At 44.6% G+C, this 24,709-nt stretch overlaps 2 protein-coding genes and 1 long non-coding RNA gene across 3 annotated transcripts; 1 reads left to right on the plus strand and 2 right to left on the minus strand.

Annotated features, from left to right (window-relative positions):
• Positions 1-6,895: 6,895 nt before the first annotated feature.
• On the minus strand, positions 6,896-7,816 carry LOC127311977 (RING-H2 finger protein ATL78-like). Its single transcript, XM_051342480.2, has one exon. The coding sequence runs from the start codon at positions 7,716-7,718 to the stop codon at positions 7,128-7,130; it is 591 nt and encodes a 196-aa protein (XP_051198440.1). The 5' UTR covers positions 7,719-7,816; the 3' UTR covers positions 6,896-7,127.
• A 1,808-nt stretch (positions 7,817-9,624) lies between these two features.
• Positions 9,625-12,412, plus strand: LOC127312070 (uncharacterized). The gene is made up of 4 exons (XR_007858160.2): positions 9,625-9,791; positions 9,957-10,214; positions 10,869-10,990; positions 12,127-12,412. It is a non-coding gene; the product is annotated as an uncharacterized lncRNA (long non-coding RNA).
• A 7,160-nt stretch (positions 12,413-19,572) lies between these two features.
• Positions 19,573-20,379, minus strand: LOC127312134 (RING-H2 finger protein ATL72-like). The gene has a single exon (XM_051342627.2). The coding sequence runs from the start codon at positions 20,369-20,371 to the stop codon at positions 19,787-19,789; it is 585 nt and encodes a 194-aa protein (XP_051198587.1). The 5' UTR covers positions 20,372-20,379; the 3' UTR covers positions 19,573-19,786.
• Between the last annotated feature and the right edge of the window lie 4,330 nt (positions 20,380-24,709).

Genomic DNA, 24,709 nt, shown 5'->3' on the forward strand with positions numbered 1-24,709 from the left:
GAACGTGCAGCATGTCCCTACTATGAACAAGAATCTCGTTAGCGGCTCCCTTCTATGCAGAGATGGGTTTAAGGTTGTTTTAGAGTCGAATAAAGTAGTTGTTTCCAAGTTTGGACAATTTATTGGTAAAGGCTATGAGTGCGGAGGCTTGTTCCGCTTTTCGCTTTCTGATTTCAGTAATAAGTCTGTGAACCATATTTGTGGCAATGTTAGTGATGATACCAGTGTTTGGCATTCTCGTTTATGTCACATTAATTTTGGTTTAATGTCTCGGCTATCCAGTTTAAGTTTAATTCCGAATTTCACCATTGCCAAAGGTTCTAAGTGCCATAGTTGTGTGCAATCAAAGCAACCTCGGAAGCCTCACAAGGCGACCGAGGAGAGAAACCTGGCACCTCTAGAACTCATACATTCTGATCTATGCGAGATGAATGGTGTGTTGACAAAAGGTGGAAAGAGATATTTCATGACATTGATTGATGATGCGACTAGATTCTGCTATGTTTATTTGTTGCGAACTAAAGATGAAGCTTTAGACTACTTTAAAATTTATAAAGCCGAAGTTGAAAATCAACTAGAGAGAAAGATCAAGCGTCTTAGGTCGGATCATGGTGGCGAATATTTTCCTAAAATCTTTGATAAATTCTGTGAGGAACATGGCATTATTCATGAGAGGACGCCTCCCTATTCACCCCAATCAAACGGGGTTGCCGAGAGGAAAAACCGCACGCTGACTGACTTGGTGAATTCCATGTTAGCCACTGCTGGTTTATCAAAGGCATGGTGGGGGGAGGCTTTGCTGACTTCATGTCATGTCCTGAATAGAGTTCCTAACAAGAATAAAGATAAAACCCCTTACGAGGAGTGGGCTGGGAGAAAACCATCACTTTCGTATTTGCGCACATGGGGATGTTTGGCGAAAGTCAATATTCCAATTACTAAGAAGCGCAAACTTGGACCAAAGACAGTGGATTGTATCTTTCTAGGTTATGCTCATGGAGTGTAGGATATAGATTTTTAGTAGTTCAATCCGAGGTACACGATATGCATGTTGATACTATTATGGAATCTCGTGATGCAACATTTTTTGAGAATATGTTTCCTATGAAAGATATGCATAGCATTGCTAGAATTTCTACTGAGATAATTCACGAGTCCAAGACATCTAATGAGTATTTTGAACAATCACATGAGAATGTTACTGAGAAGGATGACAATGAAGCTCCTAAACGGAGCAAGAGACGAAGGATTGAAAAATCCTTTGGTGATGATTTCATTGTGTACCTTGTGGATGATACTCCCACGTCCATTGCAGAGGCATATGCATCTCCAGATGCAGATGACTGGAAAGAAGCTGTCCATAATGAGATGGACTCGATTCTTTCTAATGGAACTTGGGAGTTGTCAGAACGACCCCATGGATGCAAGCCAGGAGGCGGCAACGGGGTGTTCAAGACGAAGCTAAGACCTGATGGTACTATTGAAAAGTACAAGGCACGGCTTGTAGCGAAAGGCTACACACAGAGAGAAGGCGAAGATTACTTCGACACCTATTCACCTGTCGCCAGACTTACCACCATTTGAGTACTACTATCCATGGCTGCCTCCTATGGTCTTATCGTTCATCAAATGGACGTAAAGACAGCTTTCCTTAATGGAGAGTTGGAAGAGGAAATCTATATGGATCAGCCTGATGGGTTTGTAGTAAAAGGTGTAGAAAGAAAGGTGTGCAAGTTGCTGAAATCTTTATATCGCCTAAAACAAGCACCTAAGCAATGGCATGAGAAGTTTGACAGAACTTTAACTTCTGTAGGCTTTGTTGTCAATGAGGCTGACAAGTGCGTTTACTATCGCCATGGTGGGGGCGAAGGTGTTATACTATGTTTGTATGTGGATGATATTCTGATCTTTGGTACAAACATGAAAGTAATACACGAGGTCAAGTATTTCTTGTCAAAGAGCTTTGATATGAAAGATCTGGGAGAAGCTGATGTGATTGTGAACATCAAGCTGATTAAGAACGAGAGTGGGATTACTCTAACGCAATCCCATTATGTTGAGAAGATCTTGAGCCGGTTCGGCTATATTGATAGCAAGCCTTCTTCAACACCTTATGATCCCAGTGTGACACTAAGCAAGAACCGGAGGATTGCCATAGATCAATTGAGATATTCTCAGATCGTTGGCTCACTCATGTACTTAGCGAGCGCGACTAGACCCGACATCTCTTTTGCTGTTAGCAAGTTGAGTAGGTTCATGTCAAACCCGGGTACTGATCATTGGCATGCACTTGATAGGGTCATGCGCTACCTATGTGGTACAATGAGTTATGGGATTCACTATTCAGGGCACCCAGCTGTGCTTGAAGGATATAGTGATTCGAATTGGATCTCAGATGTAGCTGATCTGTACGCCACAAGTGGGTATGTATTTACCTTTGGAGGTGGCGCAATGTCATGGAGATCTTGTAAGCAAACCATATTGACGAGGTCAACTATGGAAGCAGAACTTACTGCTTTAGACACAACCACTGTTGAATCAGAATGGTTGCGTGAGCTCTTGATGGACTTGCCTGTGGTTGAAAAACCTGTTCCGGCAATCCTTTTGAATTGTGACAATCAAACTGTAATTGTCAAAGTGAACAATTCTAAGGATAACGCGAAGTCATCAAGACACGTCAAGAGACGTTTGAAGTCTATCAGGAAATTGCGAAACTCCGGAGTAATAACTGTTACATATATTCAAACAGACAAAAACCTGGCAGATCCCTTTACAAAGGGACTATCACGTAATGTGATAGAAAGTGCATCGAGGGAGATGGGTTTGAGACCCGTTGATGTTACGCCATAGTGGTAACCCAACCTTTGTGATCGGAGATCCCGTGAATTAGGACCTGGGAAGAACAAACTAGTGGTTTAATTGAGGAGAGTATTATGTAACCCTCTCTATGTGAAGATGCACAACTCTCGATTCTTTGTAAGGCAGGTTGGCAACAAGCCTTAATGTGTTTATGTTGGCTATTTTAGCAAAGATGCTGTCCTACAGAGCATTCTTGAAATAACACACCTATATGAATCCGATTGTTAAACGTTGCAATCTATGAGATTTGGGTGATCTCTAGTAAACTCATGAAGAGACCATGAAGTATGACGCATATGCTTCACCCGCGGGGTAGGCTACTGGCAGCCATGTACTGGTCATGACTTTGAGTGAAACCCTGTTCACGCAAAACTTGCAATTCAAGGCTTAGTCCATTGTTCAAGTGTGAGTGGATGTAGCTTAAGGTTCTAGGCGGAAGTTCAACTTAACAGTCTCCGCTGAAACACTGGTATATAAACAAGCAGCGAGTATTGGTAAATCTCTAAATGGGGATTTGAGATCTGGTGGGGGATTTTTGAAATATTGGGCCCACTTTTAGTGGCCCAAATTAGATTTCAGTTTTTTCTATAAATCTCAAAGCCCACATAGTGGCAGCCTTGTGAGTTTGAGCCCAAGTTGGTGGCAGCACACTAGGGAGTGGCAAGAGGTGAGAAGTTTAGTCCCACATGGAAAGTTGGGAGGAAGTTAGACCACCTTATAAGGTGGGTTGTTCCACCACTAGCAAGTGAGTGAGAATAGGAGTGCTACACGCGCGCTCCTCCTCCTCCTCCTCCTCGCTCGCTCGTCTCGACTCGGCACGTCACGACGCGACGCGACGCGCGCCGCACTCGTGGTGAGTGGATTGAGCCTCGAGCCGAGACTTTCCTTACTTTTTGCAGCTCAGGAAAACGAACAGAGTCCTAGACGGACGCGTCGCAGTTAGTCGGTTCGGGTCGCTCCCGGATCGTGGGCTATCTGTAACCGACTCGAAACGTTCGTGCGACATGGGCGTGGCCCACGTTGCCTAGGGTTTCCCGAGCCTATATAATCTCCTGCCGGCTACCGCAGAAACACATCCAATACACGAGTTAGGGTTTCCACCTCTCTCTGCTTGCGCCGCCATCGTAGCCTACTCCATCCCGCGAGCCGACGTGCATCGGCGAACGGGAGAGCAGGTCTCCGGAACCGCTCGTCCTTGCGATTCTGTACGGGAGAGGGCGAATTAGGTTTTTGGGAAGTGCTCTGCGCGACTGCTCAAGCTCTTCATCACGGGTCGCCTTCCGTCCAAGTCGGGCGGTGCTGCCTACCGTCGTCTTCAACGCCGTCTACTTCGACCCGTCGTCAACAACGTTGTCATCAACAACGTTACTGCTGCGACATCATCTGCTACACCTCCACCGCCACCTCCACCAGATCGGTACGTGCGATATATCTCGATCTGTTTAGCGATGGATGCTTTACCGTTTGCGCTGCTGCTACTCATGTTGATTAATGCATCTAGTATGTTTGAGTTTCACATGTTAGTAGTTGCTGCCATCATGTTTTATATTCTGAAATTAATCATGGAAATTGTGCCTAATTATCCAACAGGTTACGGCGGCAACTCTCCTAGAAACCCCATTTCTGTAGAGCCCTAGCCTGTATCACTACTCTTCCCATGTGAATCTACATACGTAACAATAGTTTCTTCTTATGAAGATCTTCGTGATAGTTTCATGTGAATCCTGGTCTTCAATCCGCCAGTACACCTTAAGAAATGATCGGAGCGAGTACACATTCCAAGGAGGTGGGTGCCAACGTACTCATACTCTTAGTCCACATGCTTGTCACTCTCATCCTATATGATCATGTTATTAAGGATCAAATAATATATCAATGTGATATATCTCTGGAATATATTTAATAAATATGAAACTATAATGAAATATTGATACTATTTTAAAAATATTATACATAGATTCCACACATATTTGGGTAATTTCAGTTATATTTCATTAAGTTACAGAGAATCTCGGTTCTTAAATTTTTTTTCGACAGGATCTCATTGTGATTTGATTTAGATTTTAAAAAATATCACATTGATACGAAACAAGACACATACTACAAGACACATCAAGACGAATCACAATGCACTTTTAAATCCTGACTGGTAGGAGCAGCTCGGCTCTATGAGAAAAATCAGGTTCTACTCTATCTCAAGTGTATAAATAAAGTATAAATAAATACTTTCAAGCATCTCTCGTCACAGGCTTGCTTCACCATTGCCAAAAGCCTTGTTATGTGTTTGGCTTTTTGTTGTCTTTGGCTTTAGTTACCCTATGCAAAGGTCGAGACATCACCTTTTGAATAAAAGGCCTCGAAAATGGTCTCCACAAATTTCCTACTCTGACCCATAATACTTGTCGCTAACATCCGATAAACACATTAAAATATGTTTCCGCAACAAGTATTATAAATTAGAGGGAGTAGTAGACATTAGATTTGTCTTTTCCTCAATGCGAAAGTGTTCATCGGCGTGAACACATGAACGCCATATGCGAACACTCACGGTGCTGGCCGCTGATATACCTCCTAAAATTCACTAAACCCGAGATCAATAGTTGTACTCCTCCCTCGGCGTGAAGGTTAGCTTTTTTTTTTTTGGAGCAACCGGCAGGAGCACTGCCTATTCATTAAGAAGGGGAAAATTTGCCAGTTTATAAGGGAAACTGGCCGAAAACCGTACAACCCAAACACCACACACCGACCCCGAGGCCACGCACCACACGAGCCGACAACACTCCCGCCCTAGCAAGAAGTGGCACCAACCGAGAGCACCAACCGAAGTGGATGCAGTGCTTTCGCGCGGAGTTCACCCAAACCCAAGTCGTTGAAGCCTATCCACGAAGGCGGCGAAGAAGACATGCCTGCATTGCAGCCCACCGCCGCCACACGAAGCCGAACCTGAGACGGCGCTTCACGCAGTCATGTCCTGCCGCCCGCACGGCCAGGGTAGAGCAGCAAAAACCTCCATGTCCCGGAGCCGCCGCCCCGGTCTCCATGCGCAGCAGCAGAGCAAACACCTCAAGTCGACTCGTCGCTCGCCTCGGGGCACCAGTCAGCACCCCGACCACCAGAGAAGCGGCGCCGCCGCGCCGCCATCCAAGCACCATGGCACACCTCAACCATGGCCCACAGGTGGCACAACCGCCGGGACGCCGCAAAACTGGGGGCAGCCACCACGCGACCGCCGCGCCGAGGCACCCGCCAGATCCATGGACCTCCACGCAACCACTGCGTCAAGGCACCGCCCGGCCGCCAACCACCCACGCGCAGTCCGGACGCCGCAGCCGGCGAGGCGAGGACGCGCACCCGGGGCCGCCGCCCCGGCATCCCCAACTCCGGCAGAACATGCCAGCACCGGGCACCTCCTCCACCTCCACCCTACACGAGCAGCACCTCCTCCTGTTCGAGCCCGCCAAGGCCCAGAAACGGCCCGCCCGGGCAAACACCAGCGCGCCGCCATCCGCCGTCGCACGCAGCATCACGCCGGCCGCCGCACGCAGCACGCCCGCCGCCGCGCCATCGTGGCCGCCCGTAGCAGCCCCCAACGACCGCCGAGCAGCCGTGGCCTCCAGCAGCGGCCCGCCCGCCGCCGTAAACACGCCGCGCGCGCGAGGATGCGCCGAAGAACCGCCTTCCGGGGCCGCCGCCCGGCGTCCGCGCCGTATCCGGCCGCGCCGACCCCAGCCAGCCCGGCAGCTCCCGCCGCCGAGGGCCGAAGGCGCCGCCGCCGCGCCTAGCGCCCACCCCCGCGCCGCGACGCGAGACGAGGTCCCCGCCGCCGCCCACAGCCGGGCTTCCATAAAAAACAAGGGCGTGAACTGAAACTGCCCCCGCGTCGTCCCGCTCGGGCGACTCGGGTGGCGAAACCCTAGCCGCCGGGCTAAGCCGCCCCCTCCGCCTCCCTCCCCTCCGCCGCCGCCGGAGTGAAGGTTAGCTTCAATAGCATTGCCAATGCGAAGTTGCGAACAAGGTGCTACGGGAGCAAATTCGGCAAAAAAATGTTTACTCATTTGCGCCGTGGAATCTGTACATTGAGCAATTGGTCGAGCAGTTCTCCAGTGTTTAGATCAGTCGACCAGGCCAGACAAGTATCGCCGGAAAATTCCGGAAGAGATATGGATGAGCTCGCGCTCAGGCCAGGGCAGAGCAGGGCTGCCTTGTTGTGCTTGTACCGGCACAGGTAGGCATGCTTCAGCATGCTTCAACTCGATCGGTTGGTTACCTCACACGATGACCACGGCGATCATGTCGGTCTCCGCTGGACGCTGGCTCAGGCCGCCGTCCTTTGCGGGCGCCCCTTCCATCACGGGCTGCCGGCACGTCGGGCAGGAGCCGTGGGACACAAGCCAGGCGTCCACGCAGCGGACGTGGAACCCGTGGCCGCACCGCGGCAGCACGCGCACCTTCTCGCCGTCGACGAACTCGCCGAGGCAGATGGCGCAGACGTCGTCGATTACTTCCCCACAGCCGTACACCTCCACCGGCAGGCTCCTCAGCGCGCGCATCTTGATGCCATCGCCGGCGCGGCGTGCCGCACGCGCCGACGCCGCGGCCTCGTCGGCGGCGACCGCGGCAGCGCCGCGTCCTCTACACCGGAGCACGCACCGCGCCAGGGAGTTGAGCCCGATGGCGAATAGCAGCGCGAAGAAGAGCGCCGCGAGGATGATAACCACGTTGGTTTCGAAGGCCGAGTGGCCTCCCGCCGGCGCTGGCGCCACCGCCGCGCCTCCGCCGTGGGCGTTGGTGTGGTCGTGGAAGCCCAGCACCGCAGCGACAATGGACGCCGCCGGGGCTTCGGAATCAGGACGACCCATGCTTGATGAAGCTAGTTGGAAAGATGTCCACCAAGCTCTCGATCAGAGTTCGCCCGGCAGCCAGTGGGGTGGATGCTCTTGGAGTTATTTGGACTCGATGGATGCCTGTGTTATCCGTATTTGTGTGTCACTCTCTGCTCTGTTCGTGGTATATATAGACGGAGTGGTCGCGGCGCCCACCATTATTCAGGTTTTGTTGTGCGAGTGTGTACTTTGCAAAAGGGCGGTCGTCCGGCACCAAGATGCACCCCTGCTGCTAGGAGTAGGAGGCAGGTGAGCTGTTGCAGGGATAGGGACACGCGCGCGCGTAGATAAGTTCATAAGCAGATGGCGCAGGAGAAATGCACTTCTCCTATACACTTAGTGACGAATCTACTGCTCCCTTGATCCCTATTACAGAGGGCATCTCCAGCGGCCCGGCCCGGGTCTAAAAATAGGGCCGCACCCCTGCTAGAGGCCCAAGCAAATTGATCGGCCTGGCCGCGAGGACCAAACAAGGCCCCAGTTGCGCCGCAGATGTGTTTGTGCGGATGCGTCGCGAACGCGGCGCCTGTTCACGCCCTGTCATCACGGGGCCGCTTGTCAGCGGGTGCGGGCCTCGCACCCGCTTTCGCCACTACCGCGTGCCGCAACTTTCACCGTCAATGGCGCCTCTTCTTCAGAGGCCGTGCTAGGTCTGGCGCTATGTCACCATCAATAGCACATGCCTTCATGTCCCGCGTCCTCCTTAAAAGGGCACCGGCAACATCCTGCCATCACCCACACCTCAATGGCCACGCTTGCACCCAACACACCGACAACCACAACACGCCGCCGCAATGCCATGGGCAAGAAGAGGAACGACCACGAGCCATGATTGTCGAGGGGGCTAAGGAGGAGAAACCTCTTCGAGCACCCGCCAGACGCTGGCTAGGTCTCGTGGCATTAGCCACCACCTCCAGCTGCTCCGCCCATGGCTGCCCCTTCCTTCGCCCCGTCCTCCGTCAACAGGAAGCGCGCGGGCAAGCACCTCGGCGCCGTTGATGCTTCCTGGCCGTCCCCATAGGTGCGGTGCGGCCCCGACTGCCCCGACCGCCCACGCAGGTGCTGCCCCGCCGGGCGCGGAAAAGGCACGCGCTATATCCAACGCGAAGAAGCCAGGGGAGGGTGTGAAGAGGAAGCCAAGCGTTCACTGCCACGCTATTCTTCGCGCTGCTCCGCCAGTTGTCGAGATCGTCAACTCGCAGGAGGTCTTGCTTGAGCTTCCTTCTATGTCGTGTTGGTCAATAGTGCGTAAAAATATTTTACATTTATTTTGGATTAGTTTATTAGCGAACTATGCTGTCAAACTATGTGGTACCGTTGCTTTTGTTGTCGAAACCGTAGGAACTCTCATATTCAATGTTTACGGTTCACCTTTTTCGCGCAGCGACGCCGATCAGGTCCCGTATAGCAGAACTGTAAAAATACATATTCAGCGCTGAACGCGATCTCAAAAATCGCATTTGCCGTGCCCCTTACTGGCGAGTTAAATGCCAAGATTTAAGAGATCGCCTAGAGTTGCTCTAACCAGGTTCAAATATCCGTGGCAAAAAAAAAAAAAAAAAAAACAGGCACACTATAGGGCATGGGACATTTTAAATTGCTGCCCGTACATGGTGATAGTTCACTCTGAGAGCGCTAGTGGCATAAGACTACTCATAGTCTTTGCTATTATATTGGAGTTGGTCGTAGGTCGTACAACGCGTTTGGTGAAGGAGATTGAAAACATCTGGACCGTTCAATCGTCCCCCTCCGTACCGGATACACCCAGTCCGTCCGATCGCCCTTTCACATCGCGCTGCGACGGAACGATCTCACCCATCTCGTCTCCGTCATTCTCTCGCCTTAGGGTTCCTCACGCCTCGCTTTCCCTCCGCCACCGATTCTCCCGTGAGTCCATCCTTCCTCTCAAGTTCTCCATGCAAGTACAAAGATGGCGGCGGCACGGGCGGTCCTCCAAGCGATAACTGCGGCTGGGTATGAGGGGTTCGTTGTGGAGGCGGTGCAGGGTGTGCGGCGTCGGGGACATCGGGGCTTGGTCTTCCAGTAAAGGTTCCTTTCAAGTTGCCTGACCTCATCGCGGTCGCGTCTGCCGCCCCTCGGCTCTGGCCACTAGAGCTCAGCCTACTAGGCATGGAGTTGGGCGGCGGCGGAGGATCTGGGGGTTTCATCGTCAGCCATTCGACTGATACGTCGTTTCCCTTCTTGATCGAGCAGATTCCCGCCAGAATGGGGCTCCCAACGATGGGAGCGCTGCCGCCCCCGATCTGAAGTGTCGACCTCCCCGAGATCCCGCTGGTGGTTGCTTGGCGGAGCTGCTGCAGCCGGACTCCTCCCCGATCTGATGTTGCCGCCCGTCCCACACGTTGACCATCGTCCGTGCGCAGCCATCCAGCAGATCCCCTCGTGCCGCCCCATCGTCCGTCCGGTTCTGTATCTGCGGAGATTTATTGAGCGCAGTCTGATACTTGAGAGGTAAACAAAGCGCTCTACTCTCAATTAGATATATGTAAATGTTGTACAGCTATGCTTTTGACTCAGAAGGACTACTATTCTGGAAACCACATGATGGTTCCTATCGGTAGATTGATTCATTGTCTGCAATCTGGAAAGCAAGTGATTTGTTTTAGCACCGAATATTACAGTCTTGATTCGAACATGATATATCACTTGTCCGCAGTAGATATATCACATGATATATTACAGGCATATTCAATGATTAGTGTTATTGCAACCACTTCTGGCATTTGAAGGATTAGGTTTTGATGCTTGAGTTCTACAGTCTACAGGCCACTGCTCACTCGCTTGTCATGTATCATAGAGTGCTTTGCTATTTAATTTTAATGTAAGTTATTCAGTAGACTTGGCATGCCTAGCTCAATCTTATTTGCACATCTTGCAGACAAAATCTTATTTACAAAGCAATATGCAAGTACGTAAGAAGCAATTGCCGTAATTGCGAGAGGTCATCTTGTGGTATCGTCGATTGATCAACTCGAGTCTAGCCCTAATTATTTTAAAGGATAAACTGAAGGCTTTGTAAATTTTGGATCGTTGCAAAATTTTGGACTACATGAGTAGTCAGATATTATCTTTTAGTAGGTTACTTCATTGAGCTTATTTTGTCAGAGATCATCTTTTAAGGCCTCAATGGACTCCCTGAGCCGAGATTTTGATAGAATGACGACTAGGAGCTGGGGAGAAGGGCGTTCAAGGGAAGAGGATATGTGCGTCGCTGACTCCGATCAATGGTAAGTTTTCTTCCTTTTCATTTGAATTAGTGATGTGTGCAATTTGTGCTTGTTAAGTTTTCTTCCTTTTCATTTTAATTGCTGAGCTGGGGGCATGTGTTGTTAGATCAATACAAATTCGCATCACCAAGATAAGATGGTTCCATTTGTCTGAATTTTCATTGATCCCAACCATTACTTAACAAATTCAACCATGCTTCCAGTAAATGCTAATATATCTTATTAGGCCCATCAGTGTGTATCACAATGTTAGTTTCTTATTAGGCGTGTTTACCTGTATTTCTATCGCTTTCCTGCATGATAGGTGATGATTGTGTCTGTAGCCTTTGAGGGGCCTGAATCTAAATTCAGAGATTGTCATTTATAATATATCTTTTACCAGACATCCCATTGACGGTATTCAGACATCACAAGGTTTATTATACATCACATTGCTGTCCAATGCTATTAGTATTAGCTTGCATGTCTATCAGGTTCCTTTCAGTTTAATCTTTCTGTTACCATGAAATACGTGGCAGCACAATTTACCAGTATCTTGAACTATCATATGTACTGAAGTGCACTTCTTAGTTGTATTGTGCAAACAATGAAACTTTAGAGTTTATGCGTAGCACCCAAGAGACCCAAAAGTAGAGTCTAACTCTTAAGGCCACATGACTGGTTTGATCCTGACCTAAAAGTATTGTCCAATCTCAATCTGTTCTCTTATGTGTGACTTGTAGAAATGAATGTTTAGTTGTACAGACCATCATTCTTTTTTTCATAAATGATAAACCTAATGAATATGTTTGAGGCTTTATTTAAAAAGCATTCATCCAAAAAGCATTTGTGCCCTGTGTTACAACATTGCAGAGCTCTATCTTTCATTTTTATGTTTCAAAGATATATGTTTTTCCAGCTTAATCCATATACATTAAGATTATGTATTTTGTGTGACATGGATGAAGTATAATTCTCTTTTTGACACAAAATTTGAGTTTGAATATGGTGCAAAATTTCCTGGAGACCTCCATCTAGCAAAATCTGGTTAGGTCTTGGATACATGTAGAGAGAAGGAAGATATGAGTAATCAGCTGTAGATAGCAGTAACATCTATTTTTAAAGATTGCTCACATGGAACTTACTTTCCGTTCCAGGGTTCATCAAGTAGCGCTTCTGAGCTATCCACTGTGGGTGCATATTCAAGCTAAAATATCATATGTTTACAACAGAAATATTGTACCATGGTAAAGTTTCTATCAGTTTTATTGCTCTGAAGGACGTACCCAGTGCTGAGAGTTTATTGGTCTGAAGAATATATGTAAAACATAAAGTTTTCTCGTACTTACTATTCCTTTCCAGGTTTTTTCCAGAAAGTTTCTGTCAGTTTTGTTAGACTGAATAATACGTGTATACGGAAAGTTTGCTGCTACTTGTTGTTCATGTTGGGAAGGTCGGCCTCTAACTAAACCTATGTATACCCTTACCAAGTGAAGTTATCCCTTACCAAGTGAAGTTGTCGTTTCATAATAATTTTCCTATGTGAGTTTGCTGATACATATAATATGGAAAAATCAGCATGAATTTTTGCACGTCACTCCTTTGAAAGTTAAACTTGGTTGTTTGCTTCTAACATGCACCTTGATTGCTGTGATTACCGTGGTTATCTGCCGGAAAAGCATGTCCGGTGCTAACATGAATATTTGAAGCTTGCGAGTGGATGCTCTTTATTATATAACTTGATTGTTGTGATTACTTTGGTTATCTGCTGGAATAGCACGTCCCTACTATAAGTGCGAACATGAATATTTGAAGCTTGTGAGTGGATGCTCTTGACTATATAAACCCATGTACTTTATCTTTGTGGAAAAAAATGTACTATATTGATTGGGACTCTTAGTCATTCAGGAGATGATGTCCTTATTACTTAGTGCAGATAACCACATTGAGAATCATACACACGCCTCCTTTGTTTGCAAATATTCTTTTGGACCGGCTTAATGCTCTCGTTATTGTTATCCTTTAGAAGAAATGGTTTACCATCTTAATGCTCTCGTTATTCTTATCCACAAGAGGAATCGGTTTACCTGTCGATTCTTGGATTGGTCTCCCTGATTTTGTTGTTATCAAAGTAAAAGTTTTCAATACCTATATGTTATTTCTCTTGATGTTGTAACACCGAAGTATGATCTTTGGCAGTGTTGGATCTCCTAAGTGCGTTGGAAGCTATAGGAAGATCTAATAGCTGAAATGGTTAGCTGAGAAAGTAAGCTGAAAGAAAGTAGTCTGCCCGCTAAAACAAGCTCATCATGGCTTGTTTCTTGCAAGAGCTTTTTCCTCTAATCCCAAGGACCAAAAAAGGTATTTACCTGATTATTTAGTGGAAAGATCAGTCAGGCAATGACAAGAGAGAGATGGTATGCCTCACTTCCTCAGAAGTCGGTCTGCTAAATGATCGATAGAATTTCAATTTGATTAAATTTGTTGTTTGTAACACATGGTCACGCTGAAGAGAATGAGAATGAGAGGTGAAGAAAAATGTGTAGTGCTAATTATTCTGCCAATGCATAGATAATTGTCTTGGTAAGAGTTATCTTCTATGGAAAGTATCCAGCTTCATGTTTTAGTATAGACCGTGGTCAATGATTTTGCATAGTTGCTAATGCCAATTAGAAGTTCCTCATTTCTGCACTATACAAATGTACATATTCAAAATCAGTATTTGTGTTGTACTATATTCAAGTTAAATTTGAGAAATTTAGAAATTATACTTAACTTTCTTCTCTTGTTGGATTGTTCTTTCTATTTATACACATGCATCCATAGAAAGATGATAATAATTCGGCTAAGTAAACAAGGTTCATTGTATTTACCTCATCTGATATGCACATATGCTTTTATGTTCCTTTCATTGCATATAATAGGCGGAAATTTATAAATAAAATTGTATCTGATGATTGTATTGATCAAATCGGACTCCCTCTATATTGTACTGTTTACTATGGTGTACTTGCTGAAGTTTTGCCAAGTATTGTTGATCATTTGTTTCTTGTTGTGCATATACAGGTTGACATGGAACTTTTGTCAATATTTTTTCTGCTTTTGATCGATATGGGGGTTATCATGGTACATGTAACTAATCAATAAATTAATATATTCCAATTTGGTGAGGTGCAACACTAGCTACCGATGATTAAAAATTAATGTGTTGGTGCGACAAAGTAAGAAAATTAAGGTAGAATTTTATTGTATTGGAATATTGTATTGCTATCTTTTTGAAACATGTGAGTTTTATGTACTCCCTCTGTCTGTAAAAAAGGGGCTTAACTTTGTCATATGGGTATATATTTAGACAGATTTTAGTTATAGATACATCTGTATCTAGAAAAGGTTGAGTAGTTATTTAAAATGGGGAGTATATAATGTCTACATGCATGATAAGAAAATTACTTGGGCCGTAGCAACGCACGGGCATTCAACTAGTGGGAGTAACATAGCAAGTAACATCACACACCTCAAAGCATTTTGGTGACATGGCATGATAATAAATGAAGAAAGAGAGGGAGGTGGTAACTAGCTACGTATGTTACCATAACATCACACTTCTCAAAACAAGATGAGTCTACAATCTAATAAATATAACATGCATGATACCACATATAAGTAACTATCCACTATGGAGGTAGTAACATAGGGTAGTAACATGCATCATGTTACTACTCTATGTTACTCCCCACTATGACTAGTCTAAGCGTGCGTGTACGTTCTGCACATCCCCACTGTGTCCTAAGATATTACTATGGCAAGATTTCACTTATTTGCAACGAAAGAGTGTGTTTACGTGCTGCACGGCCCCCACCGTATCCACAAGAAAAGTGGGGCAAAACTGCGCACTTTGATTTCCACCAAGAGACTGAGGAAAAAGGAAGATATCGATCACATCCATGCATAAGTTCCTTTTGCTCGCACCCTACATGGCATCAGCGACGCCGACGTGGAATGCTCTTTCTTGGAATGTATGGCCAGCATACCCTCTGGGGTATTGATCACTATCGTACACTTTGCACCAGAGAGCCGGAGAGTGGGTAAGATGATAATTAGCTAGTGTGTGCACACGCTAAAGCAGAAGAGAAGTCGTTGTGATGATACGAGAAAAAAAATATGTAAATTCATAGTAGAAAATAGGTGCTATATATGCCATGCTACAACGGAAGGAGAAAATAAAGCTCCTAGGTGTCATGCCATTTATGATGTTTTTCGCACTGGCACAGTGGCACTCGGAAATGTAAGAGCAGCACCTGAATATGTCAAGAAACCTTTTTATTCATGGTTCTATAGAATTTTATATTAAGTGATTAGAATTAATATTGATCTATAGACAACAACTCACCATAGATATTATTCTAAATAAAAAAAAACCCACTTGTGCGAGATACATCTTTCCTCACCTGTAATTTGTGGGAAAATAGTTAATCCTGCCACCAAAAAGAGCATTCAATATTATATGTGCCTTTTGTACGTGGTGATATAAGATTAGTCCACATAATTAAGCATATATTGCAAGCTAGGATGTAGTGTTTGTTACTTCATTGTGGGGTTAGATCTTATGCTTGCCAACTTTTGATCGATTTAGAGTAAAAAAGCCAATATATTGTTGTGTAAACAATAATTTCTGGGCTAATAACGACTATATAGTAAATGAGATCAATTAGTCAAAGATTTTTTTAACAAATATATAAGATTAAAGGTCTGAATTTTTAACAAAGATATCTGATTACTTAGAAAAGAGTTCATATATGCCATGCTCCAACTGAGTGAGAAAAAAGGCTCCTTGGTGTCATGCCATTTTTGATGGTTTTTCACATGTGTTCTAGGATTTTCCCATCAACTTCACCCTTTTTGGTGCCGAGGTGGGAGGACTACTGATCAACGATAGAACTAGGCACATAAAGTTTCTACTAAGCTAGGTTGTTGCATCGTTGGCAACATTACCTCGATGATAAAGGCAGACACCCAAAATGATGTCGCGGTAAAGACTTGAAAAACAAGGGTGTTTTAGTGTGTGGTAGATTCTTATGAAAGACTTGCATTATTTCAGTGATGGAGGCACTCCTTCAGCTCGCACTAGTGTATGCAGTCATTTCTAGGTGGTCTAAAATCCTTTTTGTAATTTATATTACTTTTTTAACGTTCTTTGTGCTACTATGATTATCAATAGATTGGTGGATTTTGTTTTCAAAAAATAATTTGACAGAAAATTATCTCGCGGCGAATGTTCAGTTGTACGCCGTTAGTGGCGAGTGCGTGGGTATACGTGCTGCGTGTCCCCACTGTGTTCTATTAAAAATAGAGCAAAAATTAAAAGGACGTTCAGCTTGTTGCTCGGTAGAGATAATAGTCTACCATGGCGAAAGCTCACTTGTGTGTGCGTACACATCGAGCCCGTCCCCACCGCGTGCTATGAAAAAATGAGCAAAAGCGCACCCGGCCCGCTGGATAAGACCATGAACAAGGTTCTCTCCTCATGACAACGTCAGTTGGTTTGAAAAGATATCCTACATGGCGTCGTGACTGACAAGCTCTGTGTGGTTCTAATCAAGTCGGCATCCCTGTGGGGAGTTTATTAGCGTACGGTTTTGACTCAGATGACATGTAGATAGTGCGTGCACGCTCTAAAGCACACTCTGTTGTTTAACTGCACTTTGTTGGTATATCTTGCATCCAAGGTTTTGGAGGCATCAGAGATTGATTGGCCGCGTCAAGTTCCAGGCGCCGCTTTAGCTGAGAGATTCGGAAGATACTACTGAGTAATAAGTTTTCTAAACGAGTTGATTGTTTAGGTTATCTATGCCGTAAAAGTTTCACCGAGCCATTGAGCCTCAGCGGGACAAGGAAGAAACGCACCAAAGTGTGTATAGTGCCCTGGGCGCACTTTGTAATAGCGATTTAGAGCAGAACGCAGTTCAGGTATGCACTATTAGCTAACCTCTTCCTAGTCACACTGATGCACTCGCGAGCAGATATCTTCTTCTGCAATTATCTTTGCTCTCAACATACCATTCTTTTTTCAGAAACCATTTAGAACAGAACTGCTCCAAAGTACCTTGCTCTGAGCGCACTTTTTAACAGCGATTCACAGCGGAGCAGTTCAGGTACCAGCAAGCAAATATCTTCTTTTGCAAATATTTTCCTAGTCACGGAGATGCACCAGCAAGCAACCATCTTCTTTGGCAAATATCTTGCTCTTAACATAATGTTCTTTTGAAGAAAAAATTGTTGAGAACCAGCCGAAAATGTTAAGATCATCTTCCTGTACCAAATATGTTTATCTTATAACATACCTATTTTCAACGGTTTTGCTACGTCAGATTTTCTTAAGTCTAAGTCACTTACAAGAAAGTGCTTTGAGTTGCACCTTTCTGTTAAAAAAATGTGGAACTGGACCGAGTTGCACTTTTCATTGAACTACTGTTGCACTTTTCTGAGGCGACTGAGACTTAAGAAAATCTCAGTCAACTGACACATAGACACACCCTATTTTCAAACCCTTTGGTGCAGGAGTTGTTCAAAGTTAACATTCTTGAACACTCACATTATTTCAAAATGATTAATAGGAGAGCTGTTTGACTTATCTTCCCATATAGATGTAACAAGCAAATAACGTCATTTCAGTATTTTTGTTTGAAATAAAGGTTAAATCCTTACCTTCTGCATCAAAATAATCCAGGTAACCTTTCTCACTCCAGTATATGAGTTCCAATGGTCAATGATAGTCATTTGGCGATTCTGGTGAATTAACGGCAATGTCACATGCTTCTGTCAATATGTTAGTTTGTGCACCGACGAGATTTTTGTCATATATTGGAGTAGTTCTAATATGTTCTAGCAAGTTGTTACTTCGTGAATATTTCGATTGTACCTCCGTTATCTCTGGGCGTCCAAAATGTCTCATGCATTCTCCACCAAATGTCTCACTTAGGTAAACTCTAGCATGTATTCTTTATAAAGAGCCTTTATCGAAAATCCTTGAGGGGCTCTTAAAAACCATCTTAGAAGCTTTGAGGCAATGTCCTTTTTCATATTTTGTAAAACTGCAGGCTTTATAATGTCCCCTCTCTTATTTTTCTTAATATGTGTGTACATGAATTTCATTCTTCAATTGCATCAATATAATCCAATTTTTATAGCTTTCAACATTACATGATTCAAGAAAAATTTAAATGTTCAAATCCAAATTCAAACATGAAATTTTGTCCAAGTGTACAAACGATCCAAATAAAATATGAATAAACACGAGCAGTCACAATGGCTTGGTGCCAACATATCCAATCTGGTAGTCATCCCCCATGTCCGTCTCATCCTCCATGAACATATTATGGAGGATCACACAAAATGCCATAATGTTTTCTAAGGTCCTTCTAGAGCATGACCTCGGACAATTGAAACTGAGCTTGTAAGACACCATAACAATCTTCCAATGTCTTTTCGACAATCTTCTTGAGTCTTGACAAAGTGGATTCTCTTCTCACACCGAGGATTTGGAATTGTCTTGATAAATGTTGGCCGCACATGATGTATAGCATCTACTAGTACCACTAGCACATATCATAATGATGGTCATTGGCATTTAAGTTAGGCACCAGATCATCCCCATTTTCAACCTTTCGCCGCCGTTACCTTCTGAAAAGCACTAAACTTAAGCTCTCTAGTTACATTCATTCGCCAACGCCGAAGGCTTTTTTTATAAGGAGTATATATTAATATCGCGGAGATACCAATTACACTAAGCCTCTGTAACAACGCTTTGCCCTAGCGGCATTATAGATGCACACATCTAGAAAAAAGAGAGAAGAATTACAAAAAAGAAAAGTCCCGCAACAATAATTAGTTCCTTGAAACATCAGTCCAAACACCACCAGGACAACACCAGAAGTTCAAATTCTTCAAAAGCGACACCTCCAAAAAGGGAAATGGCACAAGCACCGTCGTCGCCCGATCATAGATCTTAGGTTTTCACCCTGAAGAAAGTCTCAGAACAATGCCTTCAACAAGGACATTACCAGGCACAACCAACTAAGGACAGACCTTGAATTTTCATCCTGAAATATAAGACTATGAACTTCTCATGTGCAGTCGTCCCTGGTATCATGTCTTTGGTCCAAGTCATGAAACACCAAGCCAGTTCCCCATCGCCGCCCAGACTTGAACCGTCATTGCCATACCTCAGATTTTGACTTCGATGACATTCTCCGCCAGCACCATGAAACGAGAACATGCCCCACGATATTAACAGCCAGCAGAGTTTCAAAACGTTCCCTCTGAAACCAAACAACCAGAGTAAAACATGGGTGCGCACGACCGAATTCCTTACGAACCAACAAACTTCAGTCATGATGCGCCTAGTGGAGCTCGTCGGCGAAGCCTTGCGAAACACGACACTTCAGCCAGATCGATGATGACAAGTATCCAACAGATCATCACCGACGCGAAGTACATAATTTGGTTAATACGCAATGCGCACTAGGAGTAGGAGCTAGGGGTGCAAATTCAGCAAAACTGTTGATTCATAGTATGTCAGTACAATGTTTAATTTGCGCCGCGGAATCTGTACAGTGAGCAATTGTCCGAGCAGTCCCCGATCATCCGATCGGGCCTGGCAAGTATGGCAACCATCGCCGGAAAATTCCCCAAGAGGGAGAGGCCGATGAGCTCGCGCGTAGGCCAGGGACGAACAGGGCTACCTTGTTGTGCTTCTACCGGCACAGGCAGGCATGCCTCAACTCGAGCGGTTGGTCTGGTCACCTTACACTCACAGGCTCACACGATGACCACGGCGATCATGTCGGTCTCCGCGGGAAGTTGGCTCCGGCCACCGCCCTTCGCGGGCGCCACCTCGATCACGGGCTGCCGGCACGTCGGGCAGGAGCCGTGGAACACGAGCCAGGCGTCGACACACCGGACGTGGAACCCGTGGCCGCACCGCGGCAGCACGCGCACCTTCTCGCCGTCGACGAACTCGCCGAGGCAGATGGCGCAGACGTCGTCGATTACTTCCCCGCAGCCGTACACCTCCACGGGCAGGCTCCTCAGCGCGCACCTCTTAATGCCGCGACCGCTGCGGCTTGCCGCACGCGCCGTCGCACCGGCCTCGACATCAGCGGCCACGGCGGCCCCGCGGCCCCTGTACCGGAGCACGCACCGCGCCAGCGAGTTGAGCCCGATGGCGAAGATCACCGCGAAGAAGAGCGCGGCCAGGATGATCACCACGTTTGTGTCGAACGCCGAGTCGTCCCCCGCGGGCGCCGCCGCCGCAACTCCGCCTTGGTCGCTGCCGTTGTCGTGGAAGCCCAGCGCCGCGGCGACAATGGACGCCGCAGGTGCTTCCGAATCAAGACGACCCATGGCTGATGAAGCTAGTTCGAAAGATGTTCACCAAGCTCTCGATGGATGTTCTTCGAGTTATTTGGACTGGATGGATGCCTGTGCTATTCGAATTTGTCTGTCGTTCTCTGCTCTGTTCGTGGCGTATATATAGATGGAGTGGTGGCGGCGCCCACCATTATTCTGGTGTTTTTGTGTGACAGTACGAGTGTGTGTACTTTGTAATTGTAAAGGGGCTCAAGTTGCATCCCTGCTGCTAGGAGGCAGGTGAGTTGTTGCAGTGACACGGACACGCGCGCACAGATAAGTTCATAAGCTGATGGTGCGGCCGCACACACATACACCTTTTGGTCTCTTTGGAGCCGGAGTTTGGATCTCTACCTTCCGCCTTGTGTCTTACTGTCTTGTTTATTTTCACTACTCTCTGTTTTAAATCAAGTATCACAGCTTTTATAAATGAGCAAATCTACTCGCAAAAATACGAGTTTGATACATGCGTATCTACACCAAATCTTACCAGCTAATGATTAATATGAAACAAACGAAGTAGCATATTCATGTTACTCCCTCTGTCTCACAAAAGATATCTCAACTTCTGATTAACAAGGGTGAGAAAGCAATATCATGTTACTTCCTCCATCTCACAAAAGATATCTCAATTTTATCTAAATAAATTTGAATGTATCTTTTATGGGACGGGTGAGTATGTGTGGTCGTGATACATTCACCTTTTGCATCCCCAAATTGTACGAGAAAAACAGAGTGTTTGCAATCGTTGGGTTCACCTGCACCCAAATCTTTCTATTCTTAATAGGTGATCCCGTTTCTCTTCACATGCAGCCTATCCACCTCATCAAGCATCTCTGACCAATCATAACTTGCCATATCATTTAAGCCTCCCACATCATTTCCACCACGTCATCCCACCACTTACTCTTCCTATTCTCCATTAATCTCCATGACCTTGCAATCTCTTCCTCTCCTCCATGATCTGCGGGATAAATAATGGTACAGGAAACCAATCTAAGCGGTCCTCTTCACCTCCTCCATTTATTGGTCTTTCCGTCTCATCCACTATGCAGTACGCATTTACAGACTTCTTCATCGGATCCCCATCGTCTTCATCTCCCTGTCGATATGCTCAAGCATGGCAAACGTTTCCTTTTTTTTCACGAATCTGAGCTTTTCTTCCACCATGTTCCCTCTTGGTCCAGGGCATCAGGCTCAGCGCGTGGATGACAGCATCTCTGTAGGGCGTCAACGCGGGGCTTGGGGGCGCCCATGAATATTCAGGTGGGTCGGGGTCAAGATCTCATCCGGGTTTGCAACCTGCCATGGCCTGTCGTTCAACATCGATGCTGATTTGGGGTTCTGGAACTCGCTCCTAAAGAGGTCATCAATTATCAGTTGGCTTTATATTTTGGAGATGAAGAGAGAGTTTCTTGAAAGTGCATACTACAATTCGTAATGGTATGTGTGAATCGTGCATTATTCATGCTACAGTATTAATTATTGTTCAAATTTTAGATTGTATACATTGATCATGTAAGTTATCTTGATCGCCATTTGGTCCACATGCCTCGGCTTGCAGTATTGCAAATCAATCTCCATAATTTCTATTGCTGAATAATTTGGATTCTCAGTTTTAGTATTTGAGATTGGAAGCAAATTCTCTGCAGATCAGCTAGCAGATCAATCTAAAAGGATTTAAGGTTTGGTTGCCTCCTTACTCTTCCCCTCATAGGTTGCTTCTTTGGGAGAAACTGGTAGGTTTGTCAACCCTGCCTTCATTGTGCCAATTTTATTCTCTTAAATCACTATGATGGCAATAGCGTAACTCCACATGCAGCAACTATGCATCAGATGTGCATCGGTGAAACAACTAGGGTCTGCAGACAATCATATCAATTTCGTCCTTTTAACTCGAAGCCTCTATAGCCATGTAAGTTTTTTTTTTGCATCTGTTTCTCTAGCCATTTGGTATGCTTCACTCCTTGCTCTTCGCAAACACGATAAGATCACATGTGAGCAGATTAATGTTTAGACTTCAGTGTTTGCACAATGTGATTAGTTTCTTTATGATTTGATTTTACGAAGTGTACATGGCCTACTAAGTATGCAAACCAAGCACGAGTAATCATTTGTGTTGAAACCCAGAAATGTTAAAAGAAGACACTTTGTATCACACGTGCATGGGAGAACAGGGCTGATGCAACCAAGGTCATGGAAGACTATGACCCTTCCTGCCCATCCAGGTATTTTTCTTTTGCTCCTTTGTATCACCGGTATTCAATGCAGTATTAGGGCATATTTATATGATTTTTCTACTTCTTAAATGTAGAATCACCTTTGTGTGTTTATACTCATGTTTTGCTATTTACTTCCCTTGACTACAAAGTCGGAGGTTTTTGTTTTGGGTGATTAAAAAATTGGCCCAACTTTCTGTAGTTTTGCTGTGCCTATCTCTTTGATTAATTTTCACACTATTGTTAGTTTGTTTTGTTTACATGTGTGGACATCCTTATCTATTTGCATTGCCCAAATAGAGAAGTTACTCTTTATGATACACAAATTAGGAATGTAAGTCATTACTATATGCTCATATTTCAACTCATCTGATGGTTTGTTCAATTGCAGAATTGATGTCATCAACATAATTTTTTTAGGAGGCTGATAGACATGATTTAGCTTTAATGACTCTTCTGTCATAAACATCTAGGCTCTGCGCCTTGAACCAAGATCGGGAACAACATTACTGTCCTTTATAAGGTATGTGGCTGGACCAACTAAATTGAAAACCATGATGTTTTGCCACTTTTTAAAGAACTTTTAGATTGCTAAAAGATGTTTTTCCTCTTGAAGTGTCCAATAAGAGATTTTATAATCTTCTTAGTGATGGTTCAGCTTTCGACTTTGCTACCTCTTAGTGTTGCCATGCTAATGTTCCGGCCAGTACATTGTTACTTAATCAAGAGTTATATTAATTTTACATGAGCGACTCTCCTTGGTGCGCATAAAAGATATAAATTACAAGAGGGTTTTCCAGTATTTGATTGGAAGAGCCAGAATGGTATATGCTCAAAGTATCTGTCCAACATATCCTTTGTTACCATGTCCGTATCAGAATCAGGTGAAACAAACAAGTATATCTGGATATACCTTATTCTGGTATTCTCCAATTCTTCAATCTTTGTGTTTTCTTTGTCAATGCAAGCATTTAATTAGCTGCAACTGAATTTGTACACAGTTACAAAATGTTGTACTATTTCCTGCGGTACTTCTTAAATAAATCCATGTATTTTCTCGATTGATATACACAACAATGTTGTAAGTCATTTATTTCTAAATGAACGATTGCACACTTCTAATATTCTTAAGATCCGTTTCAAAAAATATCTTACTAAGAAGTATTGTATTGTTTAAGCATTTTGATCTTATTTAAGATTTAACGATCCCATATAATATGTCCATGTGTTCACACTACTCCTTACTTTGCAACAATTTTACTATTGCTCTATTCTTATAATCTTTTTGTTCAACCAAAATTATGAAGTATGATACACAAAAATTGTTACTAAATTAACCAGGTTCTAATATCACAACACGACATGTTTTAAATTCCTGTTCGTAGGTACTTCTTCCTTTTTATTTACTTCGCGTTATAGGTTTAGTAAAAGTAATATTTGATCAAGTTTGACTAACAATATAGGAGAAATATTAGCATTCGTAATACCAAATGCATATTATATTAAAACATGCTTTATGATGATTTCTATGATATAGGTTTTACATTGTACATGTTATTTTTAAAATATTTGATCAAATTTGATAAAGTTAATTTTAACTATGAACATCGGGATTAGTGAAAAGCTCGTGCTGAGGCTGGCCATAATGGTAAGTATCATGTAGTAGTATCATGCATATGATACTTTTGTATGGTACTATCTCTATAGTGGTAAGTATCATAAAATAGTATCATAGTCATGTTATATTTATTACTTTTTAGAATCTCAATGCAAATTTGTGCACAAGATTTATTTGGCATTAATTTTTCTCATGACATGCGCTATGATATAGTATCCACCTATGTTACTCTAATATCCTCTTTCCTCCTTAATTTACTGCCACATCACCATTTTTGTGAGACCAATATGCATGATACTACTCCCTCCGTCCTAGAGTGTAAGTCATATTCTCAAAAACTATTTGTCTCATAACCCCCATATCTAAGGCATAATTTTATTTAATGAGGGAGAGAAAGGAGTTGCATGCACCAATGAGGAAGAGAAAGAGAATGCATGCACCAATGAGAGAGAGAAAGGGGCTGCATGCACCAATGAGAGAGAGAAAATGAGACCC

The sequence above is a fragment of the Lolium perenne genome, chromosome 1 (assembly GCF_019359855.2).
Source record: "Lolium perenne isolate Kyuss_39 chromosome 1, Kyuss_2.0, whole genome shotgun sequence".
In the NCBI taxonomy this organism is placed as follows: domain Eukaryota; kingdom Viridiplantae; phylum Streptophyta; class Magnoliopsida; order Poales; family Poaceae; genus Lolium; species Lolium perenne.